This window comes from Homarus americanus, unplaced genomic scaffold (assembly GCF_018991925.1).
Source record: "Homarus americanus isolate GMGI-L3 unplaced genomic scaffold, GMGI_Hamer_2.0 scaffold31795, whole genome shotgun sequence".
Lineage (NCBI taxonomy): Eukaryota > Metazoa > Arthropoda > Malacostraca > Decapoda > Nephropidae > Homarus > Homarus americanus.
This window is the reverse complement of record NW_024747729.1, coordinates 60,001-72,500: the sequence shown is the minus strand read 5'-3', so window position 1 is coordinate 72,500 and position 12,500 is coordinate 60,001. Positions and strand designations below refer to the sequence as shown.

General features: G+C 41.5%; 1 protein-coding gene across 1 annotated transcript in view; it reads left to right on the top strand.

Moving 5' to 3' along the window:
- Nucleotides 1-12,500, top strand: part of LOC121879840 (protein slit-like) — a gene marked incomplete at its 3' end in the record, with an annotated part of 144,763 nt that overhangs the window by 76,769 nt on the left and 55,494 nt on the right. The window contains exons 2-4 of the mRNA XM_042386631.1: nt 80-151; nt 1,310-1,381; nt 4,889-5,124. Of these exons, the coding sequence (XP_042242565.1) occupies nt 4,941-5,124 (184 nt within the window). The remainder of the gene's footprint in view (nt 1-79; nt 152-1,309; nt 1,382-4,888; nt 5,125-12,500) is intronic.

Genomic DNA, 12,500 nt, shown 5'->3' with positions numbered 1-12,500 from the left:
ATATATTACCTGGTACTACAGCTAGGTAATTATGCTATACTTGTACACACACCTGAGTGATTGTTGTCTTCTCTTACAGGGACCTGAGCCACAACCAGCTGACTGTGGTAGGCAGGAGGACCTTCAGAGGAGCTCCCAACATCAACAACCTGAGGTTATCCTTCGTTCTACCTTAAGGAGTCTCTCTGGGAGTCTTACGAGAGTCCTATAGTAATGTAGTGGTTTTTCATGTTGTTTGGGGCTGAAGTTGATCTCTCTCTCTCTCTCTCTCTCTCTCTCTCTCTCTCTCTCTCTCTCTCTCTCTCTCTCTCCTGACCGTAATTATTCCCATGATCCCAGGTAACATCCAGGTAATTCCCCAAGCTATTCCAGGTAAGTGCCATCCCCCTCTCCCTCTCCTCCTCCCCTTCACCCTCCCCCTCCCCTTCACCCTCCCCTCACCTCTCCCTCCCCCCTATAAGTCACCATCTCACTATCTTTGTCACCATCACTGTATCATTTCACTATCACTCTATCTGTCATTTATTATCATCACTGTATCACTGTATTATGTCACTATACCATCACTGTATCTTTTATTACTGTCCCCTCCTTCCCTCCCTCCCCTCTTCCCTCCCTCCTCTCTCCTTCCCACGCCTTCTTTCTTCCTCCCTCCCATCCTTCCCCCCCCTTCCTCTCCTCCTCCTTCAGTCCCTCTATTCCCCATCCTTTCATCATTCTCTTTCTCCCCCTTCCTTCCCTCCCTTCCCTCCCCTCCCTCCCCACCCTTCCCCTCCCTCCTCCCTCCCTCCCTCCTGTTCCTTTTCTTACACACAGACCAGAATTTTCCTCCCATAAGCATCTTCGCCTCGCTTATTCCTCTTTATCATCGTCTGCCCCTCCTCCCAAATGACGATATATATTATTATTTTACATTTTTTTCTTCTTGTTCTTATCGTATGTTTGTTTGTTTCTTTCCTCTTCCACCCAAGTCTTTCCTCTCTTTCTGCTTCTCCTCTCTCTCTCTCTCTCTCTCTCTCTCTCTCTCTCTCTCTCTCTCTCTCTCTCTCTCTCTCTCTCTCTCTCTCTCCCTCCTCTCTCCTCTCTCTCTCTCTCTCTCTCTCTCTCTCACTCTTCCTGCCCCCTCTCACCACTCCACACCCCTCTCGCATTTCCCTCACCCTCTCCACTGCCCCTCCACCCTCTCACCTTGCCCCTCACCCCTCTCACACTGCCCCTCACCCCTCTCACTGCCCCCTCACCCCTCTCCCTGCCCCACTCACCCCTCTCCCTGCCCCCTCTTCTCCCCACAGTCCTCTCTCTCTTACAGGCAGCTTGACAACAACCAGCTGACGTGCATCGATGAGACAGCTGTTAAGAACCTCAATGAACTCCAAGTCTTGTAAGTACCGTGTCCTGAGTGTGTCCTAAATCTGTCTTGAACGTGTCCTGAGTGTGTCCTGAGTGTGTCGAGTTGCCTGAGTGTGTCTGAAGTGTGTCTGGTATGTCGTGGTGTGTCCTGGTGTGTCTAGGTTGTCTTGGGTGCCTAGTTGGCTGGTGTGTTTGAACGTGTTATGGTGTGTCTTGAACGTGTCGTGAGTGTGTCGTGAGTGTGTCCTGAGTGTGTCCTGAGTATGTCGTGCGTGTGTCCTGAGTGTGTCTTGAGTGTGTCTTGAATGAGTCTTGAGTGTGTCCTGAGTGTGTCTTGAACGTGTCCTGAGTATGTCTTGAGTGGCTGAGTGGGTCTTGAACGAGTCCTCAGAATGTCTTGAGTGTATCGTGAGTATATCTTGAGTGTGTCTTGAAGGTGTTTTTTATATAACCCTCATGTGTATTGAGCATGTCATCAACTTTCAGTTAGCGTTGAATCAGCATTGAATCACCTCTGAATCAGCATTGAGTTAGCCAGTCAGCGTTGAATCAGCGTTGTGTGCATTGAATCGACATTGAATCAGCGTTGAGTCATCATTGGATCAGCAGTGAATCAGCAGTGAATCACCATGGAGTCAGTATTGAGTCAGCGTTGAATCAGCCTTGAGTTTAGGGAGTTAGCAGGTCCTTTGTAAGAGTGTGTGTGTGTGTGTGTGTGTGTGTGTGTGTGTGTGTGCGGCTCGTCTCTTATCTCTGGTAGGCATAAGTTGTGTGAGCCGGTCGCTGGGATCAACTTCTTCAGGTTTACTAAAAAGTTTCCCCAGTTTCTCCCCACAAGATTCGTTTTCCCCCAAAAGTTCTTAAAAAGTCGTTTGATTTCCACACTGATGTTTTTCTTGTGTGTTTGTGTGTGTGTGTGTGTTTTGTTTGTATGTGTGTTTGTTTTGTTTGTATGTGTTTGTTTGTGTGTGCTTGTTTTGTTTTGTGTGTGTGTGTGTGTGTGTGTGTGTGTGTGTGTGTGTGTGTGTTTTTGTTTGTATGTGTGTGTTTGTTTGTTTGTATGTGTTTGTTTGTGTGTGTGCGTTTGTTTTGTTTGTATGTGTGTGTGTGTGTTTGTTTTGTTTGTATGTGTGTGTGTGTGTGTGTTTGTTTTGTTTGTATGTGTGTGTGTGTGTTTGTTTTGTTTGTATGTGTGTGTGTGTGTGTGTGTGTGTGTGTGTGTGTGTGTGTGTGTGTGTTTTCTGAAATGTTTGAGTGTGATTTTAATGCTTGTTTGTTTGTTTGTTGTTTGGTTTTTGTCCTCAAGTAAAGTAGATTGTTTATTTGTCTGTCTGTCTATCCTGTCAGGTCTGTCTATTGATCTGTCTGTCCGTTCGTTATTATGTGGAGCTTCCTATCTCTGTCCGTGGCTTAATGGCTTTATATTCCGTCCGTAAGTCCTTTCCTCAGTCCGTGACTTCCTACCTCCATAATACAATACAAAATGGCCGTCATAAAACACTACAAATGGCCGCCATAAAACACTACAAAATGGCTACCATAAAACGCTACAAAATGGCCGTCATAAAACACTACAAAATGGCCGCCACAATACAAAAAGGTCGCCACAATACAAAAGCAAAATGGCCGCCACAATAAAAAATGGTCGCCATAATACAAAATGGTCGCCATAATACAAAAATGGCCACCATAATGCTCCACAACTATATCAAAAACTAACAGAAGCAAAAATTCCACCCAAACATTCCAACACGATCAAGTGACATTGACATTGTAGTTAATTCTGATTTTATGGGTATTTAAATTGGCGTGCGTATATCCTATTGTAATTAGAGGCATTATTAACCTCCCACCAAAAAACCACTTAATGGCTTAACTTGGCGCCATTAAAGTGTACAGTCACAGGATGATTACACGTTATGGTCCTGTTTCCTGTAGTGGGAATGAGGTTGTTCCATGGTCATTGTCCTGCCTGCCCTGGGAGTGGGTTTTTGTGAGCTGAGAGGGGAGGGTGTGTTAGGAGGGGTGTGTTGAGGGTGTGCTTGGAGGGTTAAGGGTGTGCTAGGAGGTGTGTGCTGGGGGGTGTTGAGGGTGTGCTGGGAGGGATATAGTGTTCTTGCTGTGAGGTGTACAGTATAGGCTGGGAGGGTTACAGTAGGCTGGGAGGGGTACAGTAGGCTGGGAAGGGTACAGTATAGGCTGGGAGGGGTACAGTAGGCTGGGAAGGGTACAGTATAGGCTGGGAGGGGTACAGTAGGCTGGGAAGGGTACAGTATAGGCTGGGAGGGGTACAGTAGGCTGGGAAGGGTACAGTACAGTAAGCTGGGAGGTACACACAGTATGGGCTGGGAGGCGTACAGTGGGCTGGGAGGGTACAGGTAGAGCTGGGAGAGGCACAGTAGGCTGGGAGGGTACAGTGGGCTGGGAGGGAGTGCAGTGGGCCTGGGAGGGTGCAGTATAGGCTGGGAGGGGTACAGTAGGCTGGGAGGGGGTGGTATAGGCTGGGAGGGTACAGTATAGGCTGGAGGGTACAGTGTATGCTGGGAGGGTACACAGTAGCTGGGAGGGCCTGATAAGCTGGGCGGGGTACAGTAAGCGCTGGGCGGGGTACAGTAAGCTGGGAGGGTACAGTAGGCTGGGAGGTACAGTAAGCTGGGCGGTGCAGTAAGCTGGGCAGGGGTGCAGTAGGCTGGGAGGTACAGTATGCTGGGAGGTACAGTAAGCTGGGAGGTACAGTAAGCTGGGCCGGGTACAGTAAGCTGGGTGGGGTACAGTAGGCTGGGAGAATTACAGTAAGCTGGGAGAATTACAGTAAGCTGGGCAGGGGGTACAGTAAGCTGGGCGGGTACAGTAAGCTGGGCAGGGTACATGATAAGCTGGGAGAATTTTGATAGCTAAAATTTTAGTATATAAAAGGAACCCCGGCCATTATAATGTCTTGAGACGTTAAGGGTCTGTATGTGTCCATTACTGGTGACGCGGTGAGAGGCAGTGGAGGAGAGAGAGAGAGAGAGAGAGAGAGAGAGAGAGAGAGAGGTAAGGGTGAGAGAGTAGCAATGATGAAGTAAAAGAGAGAAAAAGATACACAGACAGACAGACAAAGAAACTGAGTTATAACTTGAGGCTCACCACAAGGGTAACGTCCCAGGTAAGAATGTTAATATACCCCTGAATGTTAACCACACACTGATGATTAGGTGTGAGTCAGGTGTGTGCCCAGGTGTATGAGTCAGGCGTGTGCCCAGGTGTGTGAGACATTTAATAACAGGTGAATGACTCCTGAGATGTTCATTGCATATTTGTAAAAGTTAATTAAGTAGTCTTTTGTGTGTGTGTGTGTGTGTGCGTGTGCGTGTGTGTGTGGTCATAAGTGTCTTAAGTAAATATTTATATAAGTGTGTTAGTAAGTGACTTAACATATTGTATCAGTGTTAATAAATCACTTAATAAAATAATAAAAACTATTGTATAGATGTATTACCAGGTGTTGAAATGACCCCCTTCACCTGTCGTCTCACCTCTCACCTGTCACCTGCAGAACTCTCAACAACAACAACCTCACTACGCTGCCGAGGGAGTTGTTTGAGCGTATGAACGGCCTACGCAGTGTACGTCTGGCGGATAACCCATTCCTGTGTGACTGTCGCCTCTCGTGGCTCGGTCGCTGGCTCCGTCGTCATCCCACACTGGCTCTCTTCACCAAGTGCCACGCTCCGCCTACACTCCGGGGGAAGGAAGTGGCTGAACTACATGACTCTAACTTCAGGTGTTCAGGCCAGTGTGTGTCTCTCTCTCTAAAGATTATCTATTTTTACTACAACGTGTAACTTTTTTTTGTGGGGGGGGGGTGAGTCTTATTTTGTACGCTTCCCAGGTCGTCATTTGCTTTAATCACACACAGGTAAAGGTAAGTTGCTTCATCCCTCCGTTTATAACATATTCCATCAATTATCTTTTTGTGTGTGTGTTTATCTCTCTCGTTCTTCATTAACTAAGATGGAATGGAAGGATTATATATTGTTGTTGTTGTTTTTGTTGTTATTTACCTCTCATAATCTCGACACCTCAAGAACACGGGTTAGTATCTCATCTGGGGTGGGGGGGGAGGGGTTAAGTGAGGAGGTAGGGGAAGGAGGAGGAGGGAGGGCAAAGGTTAGAGAAGGAGGAGAAAAAGGAAGAAATGGATACGAATATTAGGGAGAGGCAGGACGAAAAGAAGAAGAAGAAGAAGAAGAAGAAGAAGAAGAAGAAGAAGAAGAAGAAGAAGAAGAAGAAGAAGAAGAAGAAGAAGAAGATCCCACAACACAAAAACCTCACCTTGAGATAACACACCACAACATTACCCTCCATTACACACTACAACCATGTGACTCTATTATTACTTTTTTAACGTAGAAATTTTTACTTTTTTTATTTTCTAAACTCTTACCATCGCTAGTCTCAGTTGATGATGCAGTGAAGCGTGTACTGATGTTTTTGATATGTATACTGTGTTTTTTTAATACATAGTTGGGTTGGTTTTTATACATAGTTCCGTCGTTTTTATACTGCACAAATTTTTATTAGTTTTATTGAAAATTTTATGTTGGTGTTTATTTATTTAAGGTTTGTGTGGATTAGGGTGGAGTAAGGTGGAGTGAAAAGGAGTATATGGATGTTTAGAGTGGAGTAAAGTGGGTGTAAGGTGGAATAGGGTGGTGTAACGTGGTGTAAGGTTGAGTAGGGTGGTATAGAGTGGTGTAAATGGGATTATATGGTGGTGTAGGGTGGAGTAAAGGTAAAATAGGGTGGAGTAACACAAGAAAATTGAGACATCACATTGGAGTTCCGAGAATGAACTACAGATAAACACACACACACACACACACACACACACACACACACACACACACACACACACTCGCACACACATGACAAATAAACACACACACAGGACACAAACAATCACATATCCAAACTTAATAATATATAATAAACAAGACAAAAATATCACCTTACTTTCAACAAATTACAGGTGTTGTGTGTCAGATATTAGTGATGGTACAGGTGTTGGTGTTATATCAGGTGTTGGTGGTAGTACAGGTGTTGGTGTTGTGTTAGGTGTTGGTGATGGTACAGGTGTTGGTGGTAGTACAGGTGTGGTACAGGTGTTGAGGGCCGCACGTGATGGTTGTGTGTGTGTGTGTCATTGGTTTTATATAACAGCACCAGGTGTAGAATCAGACCCCTCAGGCAGGGTACACTAGTGACTCACCTCCCACCACACACGGAAGTCTCTCTCACCTGCACCTACAACACGTGTGGATATGTTTGTAAACACTCACGTCACAACACGGGTTCATTTCATATCTTGTGAACACCAACCCTTTGACGGTGTGCACTCAGCGGTCACCCAAGTGCACTCTTTCTCATGTTACCTGTATGAGTGAAGTGTTTAGTGAGGGGCTATGGTTCATAATATCAGATGCTGGATTGAGTTGCTGATATTTATTAACAGTTAACACATACTATTACATATCCGTGTGTTAAGGTTGAGGAGAACGAGAGATACATTCACTCACTCTATAAGAAAAGAGTATTAGCCATAAATTGAGAAGAATACCTCTAGTTCATTATAAATTACTAAGAACATATAGATATATTTATTCAATAGCTGTAAGGTTCACTAAAATACTCTCCCTTATCTCCTATATATAAAATGATGTCGTATGTTTTCAAAGAGAGATGTCAGGAGTTACTGTGATGTCTTGTAACTTAATGAATAAATAAACTAATCTTATGTGTACTGGTGATTGACGTCGACCTTGTGAGGAGAGTGAAGAAATGTTTTTTTGGGCATTTAATTTAATGTTGTGTGTACGTTAAAGAATATTGTGTGTACGTTAAAGATATTGTGTACACGTTTGTGATTACGGGTTCAGATTGTCTTCTTCACACACACACACACACACACACACACACACACACACACGCACTAGAATATTGACCATATCACGATCATTGAACTAAGAAAACAATCCCCTTTAAATAATAATAAAAATAACATAAATATTAATATGACTTGAGAGGTAAGTTTTGTATACGACAGACAAACATCCAGACAGGTAAAGTCACTTATGATATTTTTAGACACAATATTTGATATTTTTTATTTACCCAACACAATACCTGTCCGTGTACCTCAGCCAACCACTTATGATATTGCTTCTGCATAAATGATCTCTGAGTCAACACAAGTGGCTCGGAGTGACTTACATACACACACACACACACACACACATATATACACACACACATATACACACACACACATACATATATACATAGATACATACACATACACACATACATGCATACATACATAGATACACACACACACATACATACATACATACATACATACATACATACATAGATACATACACACACACATACATACATACATACATACATACATAGATACATACATACATAGATACATACATACATAGATACATACACACACACACACATACATACATACATACATACATACATAAATACATACATACATACATATATACATACATATATACATACATACATACATACATTCTTACATACATACATATATACATACATACTCCTGATGACGTCACTATACAGCCTGATGTGATTTGATGTGTGTGTGTGTGTGTGTGTGTGTGTGTGTGTGTGTGTGTGTGTGTGTGTGCCAACGGCCTTCACACGACGACACTTGAGGACAACAACTGCCAAGTGACTCAAGTAAATAGCTCGAGGAAGACCTAACTAGTGTGTGTGTTTGGAGGTGGACCTTGAGCTGTGTGGCCGGGCTGTAGGAGTATTAGGATGAGAAAGCCGGATAGGTTGAGTAAAGCTTCTCCGGCCGTTTTTTTTTTTTTGCATATCCGGCCAACTTATAAAGCATTTAATGAAGCTTGTTGTGGCCAGGTATGTACAGTAACTCTAATTAAACTTGATGTTAAATAAAATAAAATTGGCTTCATTATGTTGATGTTTATAATTACTTAAAAATAATTGAAATATACTTAAAAATTATTTAAATATACTTAAAGATATTGAGTAAAATAACAAAATAAATAAAACATTCGATTTTTATTTTTATCGTCTACTTTTGGATAAATAAAATAAATCTTTTTTATCCATATATGTACGTAAAATATTTATTACATCATATTTTACAGACAACAGAAAAAATACTACTTTATTTGATACAAAAAAAAAATTATAACAACAGCTTTAGTGACTTTAATAAGATAATATTTTTTACACATACGATAAAATACAAATAATCTTAAAGCACCGTAAGACTAAAACACCTGAAATAAACTAACTTACACTAACATTAACTTATAAAATTAATATATCTATCTCCCACACCAACACACAAACACACACAAACACACACCACTAAAAACAATGTTATACCCGCATACTCCAGCTTACAGACAGAGATACAGTTAACATGATAATATACCACTGGAAAAATATAACCCAGCGCGTCTTGGCTTGACCTTTCCAGCGCCTCTAAAACCCGTGGAATATTATAATGGATTGGTGAGGGTGTGTGCGTGGGGCGGGCAGCAGGGCGTATCTTACATTCATTCAGTCATCATTTTATCACAAGAGACGGGAGTGTGTCGTCAGCAGCGAGGGATGGAGGAGGAGGGAGGGAGAGAGGGAGGGAAGGGAGAGAGAGAGAGGGAGAGGGAGGAAGGGAGAGAGAGAGAGAGAGGGATGGTCCGCTTGGCCACGGTAGATAGGGTGAGGGAGTTTTTGTTTAATAATAATAATAATGATAATAACAATAACTATGAACAAGTAATAATAATAATAATAACTTTTGATATGTTTAATGAAAGTTAATCTGCGTCAAAAACTTAATTATTCCGACTAAGAAAAACAAATATTATGGGAAGTGAAGTGAAAAATATGACTTGAGAGTTAAGAAAAAATATAAACCCTGGAACTTTTTTTTTTAGTGTGAAGAAAAAAATACACGAATTTTCTTTTTCCTGGAGGACAAAAATGGAACAATTGTTATTTATTTTTTCTGGGGGAAGTAAATAAGGAAAAAAATAAGTACTGATTATTTTTTTTCTTGGATTATTAAATGGTTATTATTTTATATCTTGGAATAAAGTAGAAAAATACGTATTTACTTTTATATTTTAGAAGTAATGATAAAAAATACTAATGAATTTTATTTTTCCAGTAATAATTAAGAAAAATTAACAAAAAATTATCTTTTATTTGTTTCCACGAATGAAAAAAAATATTTCCTGAAGTTAAAACAAAAGAAAATAAAAGACGTTTCCTGAAGTTAAAACAAAAGAAAATAAAAGACGTTTCCTGAAGTTAAACCAATAGAAAATAAAAGACGTTTTCTGAAGTTAAACCAATAGAAAATAAAAGACGTTTCCTGAAGTTAAAACAATAGAAAATAAAAGACGTTTCTTGAAGTTAAACCAATAGAAAATAAAAGACGTTTTCTGAAGTTAAACCAATAGAAAATAAAAGACGTTTCCTGAAGTTAAAACAAAAGAAACCTCTGATTTTCCTTTTATATTTTTAAGGGTACATAAGGTCCAATATAGAGCGAGAAAGAGATAGGAGTGTGTGTTTATTTTGGTGGTGGAGGGAGAGTTCCTTCTGCAACATAACACTGTGTTGACCCCTTCTGAGTCACTGTAAAATACAACAAGTGTGTCAGGTTTCTTTACTCGGCCACTGTGTGTGTCTGTCTGTCCGTCTGTCTGTCTGTCTGTCTGTCTGTCTCTGTGTTGGGATGAATGTGTGTGTGTGTGTGTGTGTGTGTGTGTGGTTAATGTGAGAGTACAGTGCATGTATTAGTGTACATTACAAGCGTGAGTGTACAGCACATGCGTAGTGTATAGTACAAGGTGTGAATATACAGCACAGGTGTGGATATACAGCACAGGTGTGGATATACAGCACAGGTGTGGATATACAGCATAGGTGTGGATATACAGCACAGGTGTGAATATACAGCACAGGTGTGGATATACAGCACAGGTGTGGATATACAGCACAGGTGTGGATATACAGCACAGGTGTGGATATACAGCACAGGTGTGAATATACAGTACAGGTGTGGATATACAGCACAGGTGTGGATATACAGCAGCACAGGTGTGAATATACAGCACAGGTGTGGATATACAGCACAGGTGTGGATATACAGCACAGGTGTGGATATACAGCACAGGTGTGGATATACAGCACAGGTGTGAATATACAGTACAGGTGTTGGCATACATCATCACCACATCCAGGAAGGGTTAAGTTAAGGTGACCATCTCCCAGGTAGAGGTGTGGGTACAGGCCTGATGCTGTAATTATAGGCATTATGGCGCCCCTCGTGGCCAGTGTGGACATTACAAAACGCCAGATCTGTTTCAAAATAAGAGGCTACGTTTCAAAATATAGGAGATTTTTTTTTCATTGTACAAGATCCTGTTTCAAAATACAGTAGTGGCTTTTTTCATTATAGAAGACCCCATTTCAGAATACAGTAGTGTTCTGTTATGTACCAGGTACCATTTCAGAATACAGTAGATATATATTCAATATACCAGAACTGTTACAGAATACAATAGGGGTAATTTCATGATACAAGATGACATTTCAGAAATCTGGGTCCTTTTTCAGATTACAGAAACTGTTTTTAGAATGAGGGAAGTTTTTCTCAATATTACAGAGTACAAACACCATCTCAAATTTCAGTATACATATCAGAATACAGAATTACTTACAGAATATGAGGTAATATATACAGGTTAATAAAGACATAGACTTAGTGTTGGTTAGGTTAAGATTTTACACATAGAATAACGAAGACATAAACAACTAGACATCAATGACAAAGAAATAGAGAGGAGCAGGTAGATGGCTAACACCTCAGACATATCACACCATGAATAAGGACGTCATGGCTAGACAGGTGAGGGTGGAATGTGGTGGTGGTAATGAGGTAGTTGGTGTGGTGATGGCTAGGGGGGATAACGAGGCCTCCAAAAATGATGAGGGTAATTGGTTGGTTTCACAGGTAAGAGGTGATCGCCCCATCCCTCCCTGGCTAGTGTACCTGGAGGAGGGGAGGAGGGGGTGTATGGAGGGGGGAGGGGGTGGGGAGGAGAGGAGGATGGAGGAAGGTTGTGGAGGAGAAGAGGGGGATGTGAATTAGAGGAGGGGGAGTGGGTGTGGATGAGTGGTGGACAGGTGCACGTGGTGGACAGATGCACGTGGTGGACAGGTGCACGTGGTGGACAGGTAGGTGGCAGGAGGAATTTAATGTCGCTGCTGTAGTCTGGCCTAGTTAGGGGGATAGTAGATGATGCCTGGGGCTTGTTGGCAGTTTCAGGGGCTAGTTAATACTACCAGGGGCTAGTTAATACTGCCAGGGGCTAGTTAATACTGCCAGGGGCTAGTTAATGGTACAACTAGCTGCAGGCTCTTTAACTGGTCCAAAAATCAGGAATACATAAAAAAAAATACTGAACGATACATTTATTTGGTAACTTGTTGTCCAAATATGTTATCTTTTTTTTTCCAACGTAACAAGACATTTGGACTGGGAGGGAAAAATATATCCATTTACTTTTATAATTACTAAAAAAATATTCCTTCAATTTCTCTCTCTTTCTATTTTCATCACGTATCTTTCAACCATTTTTTTTATTTTTTTTTATTCTTGGACGCATTTTTTTTACCTTAATATTCTATCAATTTCTCTCTATATTTTTTGTTCCTTTAAAATTATTATCCGCGTTTCTTACTATTTTCATCTTTTATCACACATTTGTTCCTCCGGGTATAAAGGACACTAGAACACCACTAAGAGGGACGCTTTGACACAGCTTAAGCTTAACGTATTAAAAAAAAAGCTTTAGCGTGCAATCTTTCGTGAATTCTGGTCAGTCTGTCAGTCTTTGTTGACAGTTCAGGAGGCGAGAGGGAAAGGCTTTGGATTTTAGGATATTTTTCCCCAATGCCAAAAGCTCTGGTCGCTTCCCTCCGAGGAATTTTAAATTTCGTCTGCGAGAAATCCATGTTTGGCCTGTTTATGTGGTGTGGGGCTAGTTTTGGCCTGTTTATGTGGTGTGGGG